A 22582-nucleotide genomic window follows, 5' to 3' on the forward strand; every position below is an offset into this window, starting at 1 on the left:
ACACCGTGGCGTGCGGACCGCTCCGTAAGAATGCGGGAATTTCCGCACAGATCAGAATAAAGGCCATAGTGGCATGCGATGCGATTTTTGCAGTTTTTTTTTTTTTTTTCAAAATCGCATGCGAGTTTTCACTGAAAAGCATCCAAATGCATTGGAATTAGTATAAAACATGTTCAATGGCCCCCAAATAGCATTTTTGAGGCTGTACCACCCCCACTATCAACGTGAACCCGAAGCGTGGCGAGCGCAGCGGTACGCGTCCTACGATCTTTTCATACCCCCACTATCCACGTCGGCGTGGAGTTGAGAATAGAAAGTGTGGCGAGCCACCGAGCCCGAAGCGTGGCGAGCGCAGCGAGCCCCGTGAGGGGACGCGGACAACTGTGAAGCCCGTGAGGGGACGCGTATACCTGTGAAGGTATCCGCGTGCGCTCGCCACGCTTCGGGCTCAGTGGCTCGCTGTGCTCGCCACACTTCGGGCTCGGTGGCGGGCTGTGCTCGCCACACTTTCTATTCTCAACTCCACGCCGACGTGGATAGTGGTGGTATGAAAAGGTCGTAGGACGCGTACCGCCACCCCTTGCGGGCACGCTGCGCTCGCCACGCTTCGGGTTCGCATTGATAGTGGGGGTGGTACAGCCTCAGAAATGCCATTTGGGGGCCATTGAACATGTTTCATACTAATTCCAATGCATTTTGATGCTTTTCAGTGAAAAATTGCATGCGATGCGATTTTTTCATATACGATGGCCATCGTGGGAGCCGTGATAATCCACAAGTACCACATTGTCCATGCTGCCTCATTTTTGTGAGGAGATCAGAGAGTCCGAATGCACCATATCTACAGGAAGTGACCTCACTTCCGCCATTGTTCAGCCCTGTCTAGGTGACAGAGCTTACCATGGGCGTGGCCCTATACTTGGTACTCTGGCTGGTGCCAGTACCCGCATTGATTTTCAGCACGCATTGAGGTAATCAGTAAAGGTGCCACAGGCAGCGATTCTGAGATTGGCGTATCTGAGGAATCTCCGCACCTGTAACCATGACAAACTATGTACTGTATGAGACGTACACATGTCGGCAGGGAAACATTTCATAAGCAGGGCAGTCTGTCATTTATTTATAATGATAAACAATTGTACACATTCATATATGTAGAATTTCACATTGTTATTGCATTGATACGAGTGCGCCGTACTGTAAGAGGTCTGTTGCCGGCGCATAGGAGAAAGGCTGGGTGATTAGTAGCAATGTCAGCGGGTCAGACTGCTATGAAGAAGCGCTGAGATCGGTCACATTGTGCACAGAGACCTTTGTGTTTGATGAGGGGCGTCAGGTGTAAATGCTTTATGTGCTTTGTACTTTTACCCTCTGCAATTCCTAAAATCCACATCGTGTGCATATCTGTCACTGTATATACACGGCGGATCTGCAGCTGGCCTGCTTTCATTACATGCAATACGCCCCTTTATCTCTGTACATGAGACATAAAGTCATTCACATATGTAATTCAGTGGACAGTGTAAACATTATGCTGTATAACAGTTGGCAGAGGCACTGACTGCAAGGGAGACAATAAACCACCTTGCGCCCAAGAGGATCCGACCTCAGGGTGGGGAGAAGATGGGATCTGGATTCCTACTCAGTTCTTGGTAGACAGAGGAGCCAAGTGTCACATAGGAGCCAAGTGTCACATAGGATGGGTACAAAGAGCTACATTCACCAGAAAATAGGAGAGGACCATCTAACACTGCGTTTGGATTGTCTCCTTACACCACTACAGGACATAGAGCTGTCTGAGAGAACTGGTATTTATGTCTCTAATAGTCTCAGACATAACCTAGGTGAGTGGGAAGGACAGGTGGACATATCAATGGACCAGTCACAAAATACCCATATCCTCATAGATCAAAGACAGATTGTCATCATTTGCTGAAACCGGTGGAAAGCGATCAGTCTTGCACCCTGACGGTGGTGGGACACCAGTTTCTGTGTCTATACAAGGCTGAGTCTCAAGTGTAGATCTGACTTGCTCAGTCTGAGGCTTGGCTGGTACCGGAGATGGATGTGGTGTGATGGACATCGGCAGTTTACTTGACTTATACAGAGATGGCTCAGATGGTGGTTTGGCTGTCAGTGGCAGTGGTGGTACAAACTGTGGTTTAGCTGGCAGTGGCAAGGGTGGCGCCGATTTTAGTTTGGCTTCCTTGATATGTGGTTTTTGCACCTGACTATACACGGCTTCTATGTTGCCATTGTTATTATTGCTGTTTGACTGGATGATGTGAGTGTGTACTGGTATCTTCTCCGGGTCGCCATCATTCCCCAGTGGCTTTGGTAGAAGCTTTCCTTGAGGCTTTGGAGCTGGAACAGGTTTGGGACCTGGTCTATTACGCGGCTGACTTCGGGTGCCCTGGAAGTTTGGTACAGAGTAAACATCGGTGGTTGGGTTGTATGGGTACTCATAGCCAAGCTTCACATCATTAGCCTGCTTTTTCCAGGCTGCCGCTTCCAGTCGTACCTCTGAGTATAGCTGCGGAGAAACACCAATGTGTGCTATCCCCTCCGGCTCATCGTAGATATGCTCCTCACTTCCTTGGGGAGATGCAGAAAGGCTCAACGCTTTGGAAGAGATATTTCCTCCCATAACGTCATAGCCAACCTTGTCATATAGATCTGAATAGAGGGGCGAGGTCACACTCATATCTTTATTTGACCTGATATCTTTTCTGGCTACGCTGTCCACAGGATCAGAGTACAGTGGATCAAAATAAGGTTTCACACCCTTGACTGAATCCTTAGGCTCTGAATACACCCCAAGCTGCTCACTATCCATGCAGTGGTGGCTCAAAGAATGGCCAACTGGAGAACGTGGTGGAGTGCTGGACTTCCCAGGCATGGAGGCCAGACAACTGGGGTCCAAAAGGTGCTGGGGCTGAGTAGGTTTAGCCAATGGGAGGTTTGGAAGAACTCTACTTTTAAGTGCTTTATCATCTGCATCCTTCTTGACTGTACCGCTTATAACCTGGACTTCAGATCCACCAGGGTCCGTTCCCAGTGATGTGTTGTCTGTGGTAGACTCTGTGTCTGCTGTGGGAAAACTCAGACGTTTCTCTGGACCTTGCTGAGCCCGAATGGAAGATTCCACTTTCTGGAAAATCTCATGACCTTGGGATGTCTCAAATGTAAAATTTCCAGGACCTGAGGAACATCTTCTCCCGGCTTCAAAGGAAAACATAACCTGGCAAGGTAAACAATTGAAAATATTTTTTTGGGATTAACCTTGCACTTGTCGCTGCCTAGGACTCTGTCTGTTTGTATGAATCACCTAGCATACAAAAACATTAACACAATACAGAAAATACCGACAGTTCCTTGGCGCTGACAGGGATTTTTCACTTATTCTCATTTCAGTTACCCAAAATAAAGAGATATAAAAACAGTGTAATATGATATTTGTAAATATCATCAAAAATGAATTCAATGGAAATTCTGAGGTAGATGAAACCCAACTGAAATGAGAATAGGTGAAAAATCCCAGTCAGCGCCAAGGAACTGTCGGTATTTTCTGTATTGTGACAAGGAAAACTGTCTATTAGAGTGGAAGCATATGAAACTACAACAGCGACAAGCAGATATATATCAAACTGCAGAGAAATGGGAGAACAGAGTACAACTACATGATCTTCCAGATTCAATCTACATTATACCTCTGTCTGCACCCTATTCCCCCCTCCTCTGCTCCTACATGTTCTCCCCATCTACCCTCAACCATTCCTAATGTTTTCCCCATAATTGCCTATATTGGTGACATTCCAGGATATCATTATTGTTTAGTGTAACAATATATATAGGGGTGACTGCAGTGGCACACGTGTCTGAGTTGTGCAGCCTGTGATCACATGTATGCATGTATGTGTGTGCATGTAGCAACTCGTTTTTGGGTGGAGAGAGTAAGGCACGTGAAGCAGCCGTTTCTAATGTGATGTAATGCCAGTGTAATACAGATCCCACCACCTTCCCACTCCATACTCGCCACCCTATGCTCTGATACCACACACACTCATTGTACACAAGTGTTCTAGAGATCCCACCACCTTCCCACTCCATCCTCACCATCCTATACCACACACAGTCATTGTACACTAGTGTTATAGAGATCCCACCACCGTCCCACTCCATACTCACCACCCTATACTCTGATACAACACACACACTCATTGTACACTAGTGTCATACAGATCCCTCCACCTTCCCACTCCATCCTATACTCCGATACCACACACACTCATTGTACACTAGTGTTATACAGATCCCACCACCTTCCCACTCCATAACCACCATCCTATACTCCGATACCACAGAGTCATTGTACACTAGTGTTATACAGATCCCACCACATTCCCACTCCATAACCACCATCCTATACTCCGATACCACACAGTCATTGTACACTAGTGTTATACAGATCCCACCACCTTCCCACTCCATAACCACCATCCTATACTCCTATACCACACACACTCATTGTACACTAGTGTTATACAGATCCCACCACCTTCCCACTCCATAACCACCACCCTATACTCCTATACCACACACACTCATTGTACACTAGTGTTATACAGATCCCTGAACTGATTCATAACTACAGCGTTATACCAGCGTTAAACCGAAGTGAAACTGAAGGACAAAACAACAACGGAGAAAACCAAAGTCTGCTTTGAGTGAGTTAAATTCATTCACACAACATACTACTCCTGGCTGCTTAATCTGGCAATTCAACCATAACATCAGCATTTTACATCTGCAAACAACTTTTACTATCACTGTTAAAGCTTGTACTTGCACTGTCTGTTTGGAAAATGACCAGCTGTACCTCTAATGACCTCACCTCTCCTGCTCTTCCATTGATAGTAGGTGTCCTCTTTCTCTATACATCCTCTCTGGGTGAGCTTATGTGCTCACTCGACTTCCACTATCACATCTATGCTGAAAACACTGACATCTACCTCTCCTCTCCTGATCTCTCTCCCTCTATCCTCACTCATATCACCAACTGTCTCTCTGCTGTCTACTCTTGGATGACCCAGCGCTTTTTTAAACTTAAAATATCAAAGACTAAGCTGTCCTCTTCCCACCCTCCTGCATAAAACCTGACCATCTCTCATCCCAACCTGTTTATGCTCACTTCTTTACCTTTTGTGTCACCCCTGTCTGTCTATCCCTCCCCTTTAGAATGTAAGCTCTCACGGGCAGGGCCCTCTCTCCTCATGTGCCTTTCTTAGAATATATAAACCTCTGCCACCCTGATGATTGTGTCAGTGTCCTGTCCCCTGATGCAACTATCCATATTAACCATGTGCTTGTCCTAAACTGTCTTGTACTGTAATTTGTTATGTGTTTTTGATTATAACTATGCTCTGTAAAGCGCTGCGGAATCTGTATGCGCTATATAAGAAACTGTTAATAAATAAATAAATAAATAAAATCCCACCACCTTCCCATTCCATCCTCACCATCCTATACTCCTATACCACACACACTCATTGTACACTAGTGTTATACTGATCCCACCACCTTCCCACTCCATACTCACCATCCTATACTCCTATACCACACACACTCATTGTACACTAGTGTTATACAGATCCCACCACCTTCCCACTCCATACTCACCATCCTATACTCCTATACCACACACACTCATTGTACACTAGTGTTATACAGATTCCACCATCTTCCCACTCCATCCCCACCATCCTATACTGACTCCGATACCACACACAGTCATTGTACACTAGGGTCATACAGATCCCTCCACCTTCCCACTCCATCCCCACCATCCTATACCACACACACTCATTGTACACTAGTGTTATACAGATCCCACCACCTTCCCACTCCATCCCCACCATCTTATACTCCGATACCACACACACTCATTGTACACTAGTGTTCTACAGATCCCACCACATTCCCACTCCATCCCCACCATCCTATACGCCGATACCACACACACTCATTGTGCACTAGTGTTCTACAGATCCCATCACCACCATCCTATACTCCAATACCACAGTGTCATTGTACACTAGTGTTCTACAGATCCCACCACATTCCCACTCCATCCCCACCATCCTATACTCCGATACCACACACACTCATTGTGCACTAGTGTTCTACAGATCCCATCACCACCATCCTATACTCCAATACCACAGTGTCATTGTACACTAGTGTTCTACAGATCCCACCACCTTCCCACTCCATGACCACCATCCTATACTCCGATACCACACACACTCTATGATAAGGAGACACACACTTGCTCACCTTGTCTCTTCCGTATCTCCGCAGAAGTTTATATGGCCAGGAGAACAGAGTATCCTTCGTGTTTGCATCTTTCAGTATAAGGCAATCTTCTGCCGCTCTCAGTATATATGAACCTCGCAATGAGCAGCGCTCCGCAGCTTCTGTCCTCTGCACGGTGACCCGAAACTCTGACACTGATAACATAATACAACGCATCGTGAGACTTGTGTCCACATCCCACCACTTGTGACCCCCATCATGTGACTCTTGTGGTATCTCACCTCATCATGCAACTCTCTCCCGGTAACTCACCCCATTCTAATACTATCACTGTTTCAGGAGAAGGCAGGGACGGGAGAAGGAAGGGATGTTAGAAAGCTAAGTTGAGAGATGGAAGGGGTGGGAAAAGGTGGGAATGGAAGAGGGCAGAGTTGAGAGATGGAAGGGATGGTAAAAGGTGGGAATGTAAGAGGGCAGAGATGAGAATAAGGTGTGGAAGGGAGAAGGTGGAGATGGGAGAAGGTGGGGATGGGTGAGGGCACAGTTGAGAGATAGAAGGGATGGGAAAAGGTGGAAATGGAAGAGAGCAGAGATGGGAGAAGGCAAGGAAAAGAGAACGCAGGGATGGGGAGATGGGAGAAGTCATGGACGGGAGGAGGAGGGAATGGGAAAGGGCAGAGTTGAGAGATAGAAGGGATGGGAAAAGGTGGGAATGAAAGAGAGCAGAGATGTGAGAAGGCAGGGATGGTGAGATGGGAGAAGGTGGGGATGGGAGAAGGCGGAGATAGGAGAAGATGGGGATGGAAGAGGGCAGAGATGGGAATAAGGCAGGGATGGGAGAAGGCAGGATGGGAGAAGGCGGGGATGGGGAGAAGGCAGAGTTGAGAGATGGAAGGGATGGGAAAAGGTGGGAATGGAAGAGGGCAGAGATGGGAATAAGGCGTGAAAGGGAGAAGGTGGGGATGGGTGAGGGCACAGTTGAGAGATAGAAGGGATGGGAAAAGGTGGGAATGGAAGAGAGCAGAGATGGGAGAAGGCAGGGATGGGGAGATGGGAGAAAGTGGTGATGGGAGAGGGCGAGATGGGAGAAGGCAGGGACGGGAGGAGGAGGGAACGGGAAAGGGCACAGTTGAGAGAAGGGATGGGAAAATGTGGGAATGGAAGAGAGCAGAGATGGGAGAAGGGAGTCGGGGATGACCAGATGGGGTGGCGTTTAAGAATCCAGCTACTGGAGACCCATGTCCTAAACCCAGGGGTTAAAGGGTGGGGGGACGGGGGTGCGGAGTGGAACTGAGTCCCACCACCTGCAGTGGTGAGATGGAACTAGTTAAACCTCCACCTTGGCTCTGCACAGTAATTCTAACAGAAGAGCTTTATAGTATACAGGCGGTGCCAAACACCACTGGCCCTGGCTCTGCTTAATGGGGGGAGGGGTAATTAGGTGGCAGAGGGAAATGAGTTCCACCACCTCTCCAATAGTAGTAGTAGTATGTTTATTTATAAGGCACCACAAAGTGTCCGCATCGCCGTACATAGCAAACAAAAAAAAAACTAATTACAAGGTAACATAGGCGTCAAAATTGACGTGGAGATTGAAGATGAAGTAGAGGAGGGGAAGAACAGGGCAGGAGCACTGGTAAGGTAAAGAGATAGGGTGAGTACGTGAGGAAGGAGGGCCCTACTCATAAGAGATAACAGACTAAAAGGAGGTGGGTGGACGAATGAAAAACAATAGGATAAGTAGTAACGGATGGAGGGGTAGGGTAGGCAGGATAGGAGGAGCGAAAGAGGTTAGGAGGAGGAGGGATTGGCTAGTCGGAAGAAGTGGGTTTTGAGGGAGCGATTGAAGGAGGTAAGGGAATCAGAGAACCTGATGGGTGGCGGGAGGTTGTTCCAGTGCTCCAGGACTACTTTAACCCCTAAACCCTTAGGATTATACAGTGTACATAACTGTTGGCCGATGAGATCCTCTCACCTTCTTCCCGAGAGAAGTAGATGCTGTTGACGGCCATCTCCAGGGATGCGCTATCACCGGTGTCTGGTGCCTTCTCCGGGCAACATTTGCTCTCAGTGACTTTCCCCTGGGTGTACACAGACAAAGAACTAAGGTCAGTATATATAAAGTCAATAAATCAGAAGAGCTGACACGGTCATTGGGTCATATGTATTGTAATAATGTAACATCTTACAGCAAGTTACAATTCAACGGTAGATACAGTATATGGCAGCGACATCCTAGTAATGAGGGTCACCAAATGTATTAAGCGGTCTGATCAGTCCATGGTCCCCAGCTACAATCATCTGCAGTATCTGACTAGCGTTCATGACCAGACCTTCCATACATTATATGACTACTGATCCGGCACTGGTTGCAGGACATCTACATGTTCGATGTCTATACGTGGTCGACCTTGTTTACACAGAGAGTTTTGCTGGATCGACGGTAGGTAAGCATTGGCGGGAACCTGGACGACATGGATTGTACGTCTTTTTTTGGTGCCGAATATCAGAGGGGTGCCCGTGGACACTGTATATTCGTACCCTATGTCTAGTTGGATAGTAGAGTAGAAACCTAGTGGATCGGGACCAAACAAAGACGAAAAACCCATGTCGACCTTGCTACTGTCAACCAGGTTACCATCAATGCTTGCCTCCCATCAATCCATCGTCACTGTCTATGCATACCTGATCTACCACATATAGACTTCTAACTAGACGCCATCGACCTCTAGTGGTCGACTCGCAGATACCGTTGCCAGCAACCCAGACTCCTGTAATACTCGCTAGACAGCTGAAACTGCATCTGTGGCTGATTCTGACCCAACATGGAGACACATAGCGAGTTGTAGCGTATAGCATAGGGCACATGAAGGGGAGCCTCTGCCTCAGGTCGGTGGTCCAGGACCAAATCAAGTTATTTATGCTGAATGTGATTGGCTAACCAGAGGTGGTGGCTGCCAATCAGGGTGACCTATACGTCACATATTTTCATCTGCATTTCTCAATAAGACTCTCTATTACATCAATATACATTTCCCTGGCATCCAGTGAGGCCAAATGATTTGTTGGCCTCTAATGCTGTGGATCATTGATCGAAGAGATTCAATCAAAAATAATCTAGCCACACTCTGGTGCTCAGGGCATGAACATTACTAGATGGTATGAATGAGCTGTTTGGTTCCCGAACAAGAAATAGGTTGGAATAAAACCCCAGCGAAGGATCTGGAATTAATGATCAAAGGGGAGCACTTCGAGCTGTTCCACCAAATCTAGAACAATCTTTGTGAAGGCCTCAGGGAGTTTGTCAACTCAAGCCTTCATGGTGCAAACCAACAAAACCCAGGTGAATAAAAGTTGGATAATGACCCCAGCGCCTATAAGAATGGACTTGAGACAACCTTCCAACTTTTTATCTACTGGATCTTTAAAGGATACGGAGCCCTGAACAGGAAGAGTCATGTGTTTAGCCAACACCCTACTGCAGTGTAAGCTTTTGAAGGCATTTCTTACATGATCTGCTGGAAATGGATAAAGTAAGGCACCTTTATGAGGGATGGAGAACTTTTTATTGGGCACCTTCCAGGTCTTCTCAATGAGATTGGAAAGACCAGATGAAGATAGAAAAGTAATGACTTTCTTGTGATGATGCATAAATGGGCCCACAGCCGCCGCTTGATCCAAACAGTCCTGAGAGGGCTTCCTGCAAAAATGAGATCTTGGCTGGAGGAAGAATCTAAGAGCCCAATTCAGGCCTGAATGCTGCTGTGCAAATTCGCTCGGCGGACGATTATTGGTATACTGCACATGCGTATGGGCCGCAATGCACGTGCGTGATGCCGGCTACTATTTTACTTCGTTAGCCATTTGCATGGAGATTACCAGGAAGTAGGGGTGGTAACCAGACGTTTCATGGGAGTACCAACAAAGACGCTCGGTGTGACTGAAAATGTTAAGCGTTCTTAGGGGAACGCAGGCGTGCCCAAGCATTTTAGGGGAGAGTGATGTCAGCTCCAGCCTCTATCAGCCTTATTTCATCCAAGCTGCCGAGTACATTTCTGGCTATGCAGCACTTGCAATAAGTAGTGACCAGTGTAAAAATCGTTCAATAAGTGAAATAAATACAAACATTACAAAAAAAATAAAATAATTTAGCTTCAATAGCGACAGGCAGAACACCCCCCCCCCCCCTCCCGCTCCCTCCACCATATGCGCCCTACACCACTTACAGTAGACTGGCTTGGTGTGGTTGCATAGGGGAGGTCCAGTGACCCATGAGGGGAGTGACCTATGAGAGGGCATACACCCCTATGTTGCCTCTCTGGTGTCCCCTCCACGCCCCATTTCCATAGATGCCTGCCATAGTTGTACGATCAGAAAATTCCATCACCATGTACTAAGCAACCTCACCATCAAGCGTTGCAGCCTCCTGCATAGAACGTTCCTGCCCTGAAGAACTTACACTCTCTTCGAGTGTGGCTTAGCGCTTTCCCTGTACAGAATCAGAAGGGTACTAACCTGGAAAGCCACTTCGCTCAGTCTCTGTACCCATTCATCGCACAACGCCCGCTCTGCGGACAGCAGCATCGTCTTGTCACTGGTACCAATGATGAAAGTCGCCATGTTTTCCTTGTGCCCGCTCTCTGCTGGCGCAGGGGCCACGTGGATACATTCTGCCAATCGTATGACTTTCCGGTCGGCAGCTCTGCGAGTGAGTACTTTCTCTCCAGCCAGTGTGCCCTCCTTCCAGTCATAAAACTCTAGCCTTGCCACGCCGAACGGGGAGTCAGGATACAGGAGGACGTAGCATCTCTTCCACTTCTGCAACCGAACACAACGTTATCAGCTGGAAACTCGCCATACCATGTCATAGAACAAATAACACAAACCTGTGTGCTCAGCACTGTACACAATTACTAGTCATTTACACCAGCAGTAGCATTCCTCACGGTGGTCGTAATGGTGCAGACAGCAGCTGATTGATAACTAGACTGTTCAGGGGCATGATAAAGCACCAATCATTGGCCTGTCGGGCATGAGAAATATTCCACCATGCCAGACAGAAGCCTGGATATACCCATCATCAGAGGGACATACCCATTCTGATCTGTACGGTATTGGGCCCTGAGGAAGCTGTACTGCGAAGCGCGTGCCGGCTAGCGGTGTGCAGGCAGACAGCTGTTTATTATTTTTCATACTAATGCATTTTGATTTATGTGTATGTCCTATTATATGTTTCCGGTCCTGAGCTGAGATTGAGACTTGTGCCCGTGTGCCTTGCGCGACAGCTACATTGGGAGAGTGCCAACCTTCTCCCTAACCCCTCTCTATGCACCCTGATCCATAGGTTCAGACGCTACCACGCCATTCTGAGAGTGTTTATACTACACACCTCAGTACTGGTCCTTCCTGGTTATTTATTACCCCACAGCCTCAATACATCTAGGGATATCTAGTCTGTATAAGTGAGGGCCAGAGTAGCGCAATTTATTTACAAAGCGCATCTGGTGCTTTCTGGTGATTTATTCCCCCACAGCTGTAATATATCTAGGGGTATCCAGGTCATATTAGTGAGGGCCAGACTAGCGCAATTTATTTATAAAGCGCATCTGGTGCTCCCTGGTTATTTATTTCCCCACAGCTACAGTACATCGAGGGGTACCCAGGTTAAATAATTAGGGACCAGATTAGCGCAATTAGCGCATACTATAGACGTGGTATCTATGCAGAGAAATAATCCTCTCTGGTAATTCACCCCCTCATAGCTCATGTGTATCAAGAGGGTATCCAGATATAACTTATGAGGATTTTTGGAATGCTACATAGAGAGATGTGTTATACTTTCATATAGCGCAAGTTTCCAATGCTTACCTTTTCGTTACACTCACATAAGGGTTTAGCCGACGGGCCAAGTGTCGACACTAGCTACAGGTCTTTAGATTTCTAACTAAGAGTTATAAGAGGTACTTACCCACTCTTATTACATAAACACCCGATTTGAGCGTGTGGCAATACTGCAGAAAGTCCAGTGGACCTGCGCTAGTTGCACCGCCTCTGGGTGTTTACACACTGTACAACTTGAGTGCGGACTTACCAACATAAGGAGGTCCAGACCACATTGTAAAGGACATATATGCATTAAAAATTAATAAAAATTTCTCATTTGAACAGCAGTTTCTGCCTGCCACCTTAGTTTTAAACTGTGTTAACCCCATTTATGTTGTATGTCAATGTTTTTTTAAATTTTCGCAGCCTTTTAAATGGTTTATGAATAAAGGTTAAATTTTATTGTACTCTCTTAAGGTGCACCTTATCAAGGACATTTCTTCTCTTTCCAGTTACTGTTCTCAAATATATGTCCATAGGTAGCACACCCCTGTCCCACAAATAAACTGTAGACTATACATTTTAGGGGTCCTATTGTTCTCCATTTTTGTCTTGTGCGATTGACAACGAAAACCCCCTTTTCTCGGTATTGGGCAGATGCAGCAGAGCAGATAAATTCATAATCATTGATGGTTTATGGTCAATGTAGAATAGCTTTGCCATCGATGGGGGAGAACCAGAAGGTTCCATCGGACCTCCATCGATGGCACAACATAAAAAATAGTTTTTTTCATTTAATATTTCCCAAGGTGCAGGGACATACAGTAGAGCATAGCTCCAGCCCATAACAACCATTGATGATTGCTTGCACTATCACCATCGATGGCCATCCATAGATTGCGGGTAGCGCATGCCAGAGCTTACTTAAAGCCCCAAAGCAGCACTGTAACCTCAGTTCCCCCCCCCACACACACACACACCATTAAGTGACAAGGTGCCATGCAGAACACCTGTAGCGCTGTGCAGGTAATCGGCTCACAGCTACTGTATATGATGGCACAGCATTAGTATAGAACTTAGGAAGGTGCTTTTATCTGATGTGCACTGAGGCACTACTCCATCTACCAGGACAGTACAGGTGGCATAAGCAGCCCACACCAAGTGATCACAGATTGGCTTCAGATCTCCCAGGACCTGCGTCAATAAGGAATTTGCTCTGTCAGTAACCACCTGTTAATGACTCCACCCACTGCGCTGTGGCCAGGTATTTTGTTGCTGCCACCACCCTGTACCTGGATTGCTCCCTCCTACATGCTCAATGCCACAGCAATCTCTGGGACCGCGGTGCACACTTAATATAAAACAACAATACATTATCAACACTAGGCACATAGCACCATTAGTACAGTTTATAATGGTGCCTATTGTCCTTTTATATAGGGTACCACAGAATAGGGGGTAACCCCTCCAATGCCGCGGACGCCATTAGCCACATGGATCGGGGCTATTTGACCACAAGTATAAACCACAGGGCGGAACTACCCCCTGTGGTAATTTTCGATAAAAAGGGCCCACAAGCCTTGTTTTGTGTAGATCTTCTGTGACGAGAAGGAGGATTGTACTTTTAATGGACCTCTGTATGCTGCAATACACCCATGCAATATCTGCAAGGGGAAGAGTTTTTGAGCAATGAACATCTTGCCTTTAAGACTGCATCTGTATCCTAGGACAATAGAATTGCGACAAACGCTATTCTTTTTTCCAGCTGTCCTAGGTTGAGCCCAGTGTTTTCAAAGCCCACCTTCTACTAGCTACCATTGCAGGTACTTGGTGGGTGACCAGTAGGCATTTTACAATTTTCCGCCCATATCGCATCGTAAATGCGATCTTGATAAATGTGCCCCCAAGGGTTCCGCCATGTGTCCCGTATCAGTTCAGGGAAGCTGCCCATTTATTTTGGTTAAAAGAAAAATAAGGATTTTTTTTTTTTTTTTACTGCAAATGTCCCGTATTACGTCAGGGAAACTACCCTTTTATTTATAAGAAGATTCACTAAAGATTTTCCCTTTTTTTTTTTTTACTGCAGTTCCGCCATGTGTGCTGTACAATTCCGTGTGCTGCCATGTGTGCCCAGTCAGACCTGGGGATGCCATTGTGTGTGCCGTATCAGTCCAGGGGTTACCCACTAACTACGCAGCGATCTGTCTCTGCAGGCCCTGATTTTATCCTGTTCTTACACACAGAACGAAGGGGTAGGGGGGAGCTAAGCACTGGATACAGCAGTGTCCTCCTCCCGGTCATATACCAGAGTGTCTGTCTGTTAGGAATCTCATGTATATGTAAATCACAACCACCTTCTTCTCCAATCCTGCTGGGACATGTTACACACAGCGACACAGGGGAGGCCATAGTGCACATTCCATTGTGTGTCCACAAAGGGCTCCGGGGGTGTGTCACACAGTTATGGTATATTAGATCTACAGTCATATGGTCGACTACAAATGGTTAACAGTGAAAAGGTTGACAGGGCCAAAAGGTTGACATGAGTTTTCATTGTTTTTTTGTGCCTATGTTGACATAGGTCGGCCTGGACACTGTCTAAGTGTTCCGCGTCCGCTCACCATGCTTCAGGCTCGGCTCACGGCTATATTCTCCCTCCATGCTGTGTTGAATGGTAGGGTATGAAATACCGCCTGTCGGCACATGTTGACCAGTAGTGAACCTTATGACTGTCAATCTATGATGAGTGCGGATACCCGGTCACACCAGGGGAAGAGAACACCACATCCTATGTGAGTGGCCGTGTACAGTTTGCTGCCAGATGTCTCTGCCTTTTACAGCAGAACACATTTCTCATATACGTGCGATTCTCTAACCATGTATACCGCACTACATAGTTATTTATATACCGCACTACATAGTTATTTATATACCGCACTACATAGTTATTTATATACCGCACTACATAGTTATTTATATACTGCACTACATAGTTATTTATATAGCGCACTACATATTCCACAGCCCTGTACAGAGTATAGTTGAACATTCACATCAGTCCCTGCCCCAGTGGCACTTACAATCACACACACAGACATTCTAGGGTTCATTTGTTGGGAGCCAATTAGCCTACCAGTATATTTTTGGATTGTGGGAGGAAACCGGAGTACCCGGAGGAAACCCATGCAAGTATGGGAAGAATATACAAACTCCGCACAGTTAGAGCCATGGTTTGAAGAAACTCAGGGAGCCCGAGGTGTGCTCCCACCACCAGTGCAGTGACTAAAGCCATGCATAGGGGCATGCGATCGAAATGGACCCTCTCCCAAAGAAGAAGGGCCCCGTTTTTCCCCTAACCCACCTCAGCCATAAGGTCGAAGAGGGGAAAAAAGGGATCGGTGGGTCCTCTTCGCCAGAGCTCAGAGGGACCCTCTTTCCTCAACCCCCGGAAGGGTCAAGACGGTGGGTCCTCTGCACCCGAAGGTTTGGAGAGACCCGCATTAGGCTTCCCTCCGCCTTGCGGCTCGGGGTCACCCTCGAGGGTACCGAAGCTCTCCCCAAAAGGATGAGAGCTTCGGTACATTAGGGAATGGTAGGCCCATAAGGGTCAACCACACAACCCAACAAAAATGTGACACTACAGAAAACATGAAAAGTGACGAACGTGAAGAGAGGAAAATAAATAAATAAATAAAGAGGACCTCAGTCAGAAGGCCAGGGTGGGGGTGTGAAAAATTGTCCTACCCCATCCAAAAGGATGAGGTAAGGACGTGCAGCCTAACCTAGAGGGGAAGTGCGCAGTGCTAGTGCTTACAAGTGCAAGGTGATTTTTGGGATTACCCGTGCATGTTCGGCACCCCCGAGTTTCCCCGGGGGCATAGTGCAGCCTCGGACTCCAGGCAGCCGACCGATCAGCGTCCGACCAAGTGTTTCTCTGCTCCCATCATAGGGCACTTTCCAGCCCCTGGCATGGGAATGGGTACTCCACTGGGCTTTTCAAATGACTCCCTTAGGGGTTGAGGCTCCTCGGAAGAGCAATCTACTCAGTCTCAGTGTTTCTCCGATCCCAAGGTTAAGGTTAATTTTCACCACTCCCAGGCATGAGGGGTCCCAAACCCTCCGCCCATCAGAGCAGCTACTCATTCCAGCCTTTCTCTATTCTCTGCCAGAGGCCAGTCCATACCCACTGATAAGAACAGATACCACACTTGATCTTAGCCAAAAGGGCGTGGTGAGAATCGAACCCATAACCTCAGTGCTGTGAGGCAGTAATGCAAACCATCACACATTGTATGTATGTATGTATGTATGTAATATATATATATATATATATATATATATATATATATATGCACACATACATACACACACACACACGGCGGGGATACATACCTCCCAACTGTCCCGCTAAACGCGGGACCATCCCGGTTTTTGGGGACGTACCTGCGTCCCTCCCGCGGCCGTCAGTGTCCTAATTTGACAAAATAGACTCAGTGCGCATGCGCACAGCATCTATTCTCAGCCGAAAACAGGGCGCGGTCTAATTAGCATAAGCTGGACCCTAATTTACATATGCCACACCCCCTTTCGGGTGCTTGCGAGTGTTCCTATTCTGACATTAATAAAGTTGGGAGGTATAGGGATAGAACCCATGACCTCAGTGCTGTGAGGCAGTAATGCTAACCATTACACCGTCCGTACTGCCCCGTATATATAACACATGGTGGGGATAGAACCCATGACCTCAGCGCTGTGAGGCAGTAATGTAACCATTACACCGTCCGTACTGCCCCGTATATATAACACATGGTGGGATAGAACCCATGACCTCAGTGCTGTGAGGCAGTAATGCTAACCATTACACCGTCCGTACTGCCCCGTACATATAACACATGGTGGGAATAGAACCCATGACCTCAGTGCTGTGAGGCAGTAATTCTAACCATTACACCATCCGTACTGCCCCGTATATATAACACATGGTGGGGATAGAACCCATGACCTCAGTGCTGTGAGGCAGTAATGTAACCATTACACCGTCCGTACTGCCCATATATATAACACATGGTGGGGATAGAACCCATGACCTCAGTGCTGTGAGGCAGTAATGTAACCATTACACCGTCCGTACTGCCCATATATATAACACATGGTGGGGATAGAACCCATGACCTCAGTGCTGTGAGGTAGTAATGTAACCATTACACCATCCGTACTGCCCCGTATATATATAACACATGGTGGGAATAGAACCCATTACACCATCCGTACTGCCCCGTATACATAACACATGGTGGGGATAGAACCCATGACCTCAGTGCTGTGAGGCAGTAATGTAACCATTACACCATCCGTACTGCCCTGTATATATAACACATGGTGGGGATAGAACCCATGACCTCAGTGCTGTGAGGCAGTAACGTAACCATTATACCATCCATACTGCCCCGTATATATAACACATGGTGGGGATAGAACCCATGACCTCAGTGCTGTGAGGCAGAAATGCTATAACCATTACACCATCCGTACTGCCCCGTATATATAACACATGGTGGGGATAGAACCCATGACCTCAGTGCTGTGAGGCAGTAATGCTAACCATTACACCATCCGTACTGCCCAGTATATATAATACATGGTGGGGATAGAACCCATGACCTCAGTGCTGTGAGGCAGTAATGCTAACCATTACACCGTCCATACTGCCCCGTATATATATAACACATGGTGGGATAGAACCCATGACCTCAGCGCTGTGAGGCAGTAATGTAACCATTACACCATCCATACTGCCCTGTATATATAACACATGGTGGGGATAGAACCCATGACCTCAGTGCTGTGAGGCAGTAATGCTAACCATTACACCATCCGTACTGCCCCGTATATATAACACATGGTGGGATAGAACCCATGACCTCAGCGCTGTGAGGCAGTAATGTAATCATTACACCATCCGTACTGCCCTGTATATATAACACATGGTGGGGATAGAACCCATGACCTCAGTGCTGTGAGGCAGTAATGCTATAACCATTACACCATCCGTACTGCCCGTATATATAACACACTAGGTGATTCATCGCGCCCTACGGGCGCTCTTCACACCGTCGTAAGGGGCTGCGCCCCCTTAATTTGTGAACATTTGTATATGAGAAATATGGTTAGAATTGTATGACAGATGCCTGTATTGCAACTTGAGTTATAGGTGAAATGTGTTAAATAGAGAGCATATGATGTGGAAGGGGGTGTGTATTGTTTTGTTTAATTAAAAAGCAGTTACAGAGTAAGATGTACATTGATAGTGTGGAGGGTACAGTGACATTTTTGGGTGTGGGGGGGCTGTGTGTGCATGTTGTTTAGGTGTGTGTCTGCAATAGTATAGTAGGGTGTTTCTGAGTCAGCGGCTCCCCACTGGCGGAGGTCACGACACAGGAAAACAGGAGGCTGGTTAGTGATAGGGGTGTGTGGGCATAAGGGGGACTAAAGAGGAGGATGGGAGATACTCTGCAGCTTCTGCCAGTGGGTGAGGGTCCAGCGTGGCAGTACAGGATGGTGGCCCTTAGTCAGTGTCTTCTCCTACTGGGTGGGAGTTCGGGAGCATGAGAGCAGGAGGCTGGGCTATGAGGCATGATAGGGGCATGTGGGCAAAACAGCGTCAGCGACTGCCCAGTGGTGGAAGTTACGGTTCAGGAGAGCAGGAAGCTGGGTAGTGATAGGGGTGTGTGAGTATACAGGGGACTAAAGAGGGGCTTAGGGGTGCCGTGAATTGCGGGAGGGGCGCGGGGGGTGCCGTGAATCAAGGGAGGGAGGGGGCGCAGGTGTCGGCGAATCGCTGGAGAGGGCGGGGGTCCGCAAAGCGTGGGAGGGGGCTTGAATTGCGCGAGGGGGGGGTTGCGAATCGCGGGAGGGGGGGTGCGCGGGGGGTCCATGAATTGCGGGAGGGGGGGGGGGCACGGGCCGCGATGAATCACCTAGTTGGTTATATATTATTGTAGAAGGATGGTAGGATGTTGCTGTCATTCAGAATGCATTTACATAAACAGTAATAGTAGCAGTAAAAGGTCTGACTTAAAACGGAATGGGATCATTCGTCAGACTGCATTTAGGTCTACAGTCATTAGGTCTACCCCACTAGGTCAACTTGCAGGAAGGTCGACCTGACTTAAGGTCGACATGGGCCAAGGTCGACATGACTTAAGGTCGAATTTGCATAAAGGTCGACATGAGGAAGGTCGACTGGTCATAAGGTCGACATGGGTTTTTTACTGTTTTTTTCGATCCGAATGTCGACACAGTCGACATGGACACAGTTGGCAATGAGAATCGGACCCTCGCATCGCTCGCTTCGCTCGTAATGCTTCGGGCACGGTGCCTCGCTGCGCTCGGCACACTATTTTATTCTCCCACCTCGCCCTAGTGGATGGTAGGGCATGAAATACCGCCTGTCGGCACATGTCAGCTCAAAAAACAGTGAAAAACCCATGTCGACATTATTACCAGTCGACCTTCCTCATGTCGACCTTTATGCAAATTCGACCTTAAGTCGTGTCGACCTTGGCCCATGTCGACCTTAAGTCAGGTCGACCTTCCTGCCAGTCGACCTAGTGGGGTAGACCTAATGACTGTAGACCTAAGTTCATTCTAATAGATGACCGCATCCCCTTAAAACACCTACAGTAAAACAGAACAGGTGTTATATATTATACAAAGAATTGGTTGATGATGTGTAGGTTGACGTGCACATAATTGTCACTGTAAAAAAATTGAACAGAAAGTTCAACACATGTAAATGTTGACATAAGTGTGGCACTTCATCGGTGTCCATGTCGACACATGAGAATGAATATGAAAACATTCAAAAAAAGAAAAATAAATCTTCAAAAACTCATGTCAACCTTTTTCATTGTCGACCATAGCCGTGCCAGTGTTTTGCATGTGCCACTTAATCCTGGGGTTGTCGTGAATCGCACGCGGAGCTGGGGGGGGAGGAGGTGAGGGGTGTCCGCGAATCACGTGAGGAGGGGTCGTGGTTGGATGCCGTGAATTGCGGGAGGGGGGGGGTGTGTGGGTGCGGCGAATCGTGGGAGGGGGCGCGGGGGGTTGTAGTGAATCGCGGGAGGGGGGGTCGCGGGGGCGGGGGGTTGCCGCAATGACAGGAGGGGGGTCAGGGGTGGGGAATCACGGTAAGGGGGGTCGTGGGGGGCACCGTGAACCGTGGGAGGGGGGGCCCGCCCGGGGGGTTGGCGCGAATCGTGGGAGGGGGGTCGCGGGGTGCCGCTAATGGCAGGAGGGGGGGTCACGGGGTGGGGCCGCAAATCGCGGGAGTGACCGGGGGTGCCGCGAATTGCGGGGGGTGTGCTGCAAATCGCGGGAGTGGGGTCGCGGGGGGTGCCGCGAATCACAAGAAAAAAATCAACACAGAAAGGTCAACACATGTAAATGTTGACATAAGTGTGGCACTTCATTGGTGTCCATGTCGACACATTAGAATGAATATGAAAACATTGAAAAAGTGAAAAATAAATCTTCTAAAACTCATGTCAACCTTTTTCATTGTCGACCATAGCCATGTCAGTGTTTTACATGTGCCATTTAATCGTGGGGATGCCGTGAATGAGGGGGGGGGGGGGGGAGGTGCATACCTCCCAACATGACCCTCTCCAGGAGGGACACATTGCTCTGTTTCTGGACTTTCTTCTTAATTTATGGATTACCATCACCTGTGCTTAAACACCTTTCTTATCAATTACCCTGTTTAAAACAGGTGATGACAATCATAAATTAAGATGGAAGTCCACAAACAGAGCATTCTGTACCTCCTGGAGAGGGTCATGTTGGGAGGTATGGAGGTGTGGGGCGCTCACCTGGTGTGTCTGGTGAGTAGCTGTGTCTTTGCTGTGTAACATGGAGAGGCAGAGGGTGTCTGGCACTGTCTGTGGGCTCACTGGGCTGGTTCTCTGTCATGTGAGTCAGAGGCTCCACCCAGCGTTATAGCTCCAGACACACTTTGAGTGACAGATGTAGCCAAATATATAAGAGATGGTGGGGATAGAACCCATGACCTTAGTGCTGTGAGGCAGTAATGCTAACCATTACACCATCCGTACTGCCCAGTATATATAACACATGGTGGGGATAGAACCCATGACCTCAGTGCTGTGAGGCAGTAATGCTAACCATTACACCGTCCATACTGCCCCGTATATATATATATATATATATATATATATATATATATATATATATATATATATATGGTGGGATAGAACCCATGACCTCAGCGCTGTGAGGCAGTAATGTAACCATTACACCATCCATACTGCCCTGTATATATAACACATGGTGGGGATAGAACCCATGACCTCAGTGCTGTGAGGCAGTAATGCTAACCAGTACACCATCCGTACTGCCCCGTATATATAACACATGGTGGGGATAGAACCCATGACCTCAGTGCTGTGAGGCAGTAATGTAACCATTACACCATCCGTACTGCCCTGTATATATAACACATGGTGGGGATAGAACCCATGACCTCAGTGCTGTGAGGCAGTAATGCTAACTATTACACCATCCGTACTGCCCTGTATTTATAACACATGGTGGGATAGAACCCATGACCTCAGTCAGGGCCGGTGCTAGGGTGTCCGGCGCCCTCCTGCAAACCATACATTTTGCGCCCTTTCACATTGCCATTGCAACAAGCTGCAGCCCGATTGTGGGAGTGTATGCAACATGCAATCCTATGGAGGATCTCAGGTGCATGTACATGTATGCATACACCATCTCAGTGCTGTGTCCGCAAAATGTTGGAGGCACTAAAGGTGCCCATACACGCTGCGAGAATCGCATACATTATGGGCTAGATCACATCGCATCGCACGGCATGCATGCAATGTGTGTGCGATGCGATCCGAAAGCAGTACAAAAAGTATGTGCAGCACTCATGACTGAGGGGGAAAGGAGGGGAGAGAAGGGGGAGATGGAAGAAGACGGGAGGAGATAGAGGGGGCGGAGTGTTGAGGACTGGCAGCGGCACTGGCACAGCACACTGAGAAGAGGGAAGGAAGGGGAGGTGGCACTGCTGCCGGTTTGTCATTTGATTGTCAGCTGACAGGTGCAGGGAGCAATGTGTAGTGGGCGGATCCGGACATGACATGTCATCCAGGCATTCACAGACAGCGCTACATGCCTCAGTGCAAGTGTCCCTGAGGAAGAGGGGGCAGGTCGCAGGAGGAGGACAGTGTGTGCGCGGTGCAGGGAGCTGCTCAGCCTCTCCATACTGCCACCCGCTGTCAGACAGGCGCTACGGGCGTCGTGCAGTAGGCAGTGACAGTGAGGGCTGAGGCAGCTTTAGCAGAGCAGGGAGGGAGACAGCGCCTTTTCAGCATGGCGCCTCCCTGCTTTGCAGGAGCTGCTGAGTGGGTAACGCCGGCCC

General features: G+C 47.9%; 1 protein-coding gene across 1 annotated transcript in view; it reads right to left on the reverse strand.

Annotated features, from left to right (window-relative positions):
* Positions 1 to 1002: 1002 nt before the first annotated feature.
* Positions 1003 to 22582, reverse strand: part of DOK1 (docking protein 1) — a 33457-nt gene continuing 11877 nt past the window's right edge. The window contains exons 2-5 of the mRNA XM_083179110.1: positions 10831 to 11133; positions 8291 to 8396; positions 6337 to 6509; positions 1003 to 3241 (exon numbers count right to left, since the gene is read on the reverse strand). Coding sequence (XP_083035236.1) covers positions 1883 to 3241; positions 6337 to 6509; positions 8291 to 8396; positions 10831 to 11133 — 1941 coding nt within the window. The 3' untranslated portion in view covers positions 1003 to 1882. The remainder of the gene's footprint in view (positions 3242 to 6336; positions 6510 to 8290; positions 8397 to 10830; positions 11134 to 22582) is intronic.

Source organism: Crinia signifera, chromosome 1 (assembly GCF_055691185.1).
Source record: "Crinia signifera chromosome 1, ASM5569118v1, whole genome shotgun sequence".
Lineage (NCBI taxonomy): Eukaryota > Metazoa > Chordata > Amphibia > Anura > Myobatrachidae > Crinia > Crinia signifera.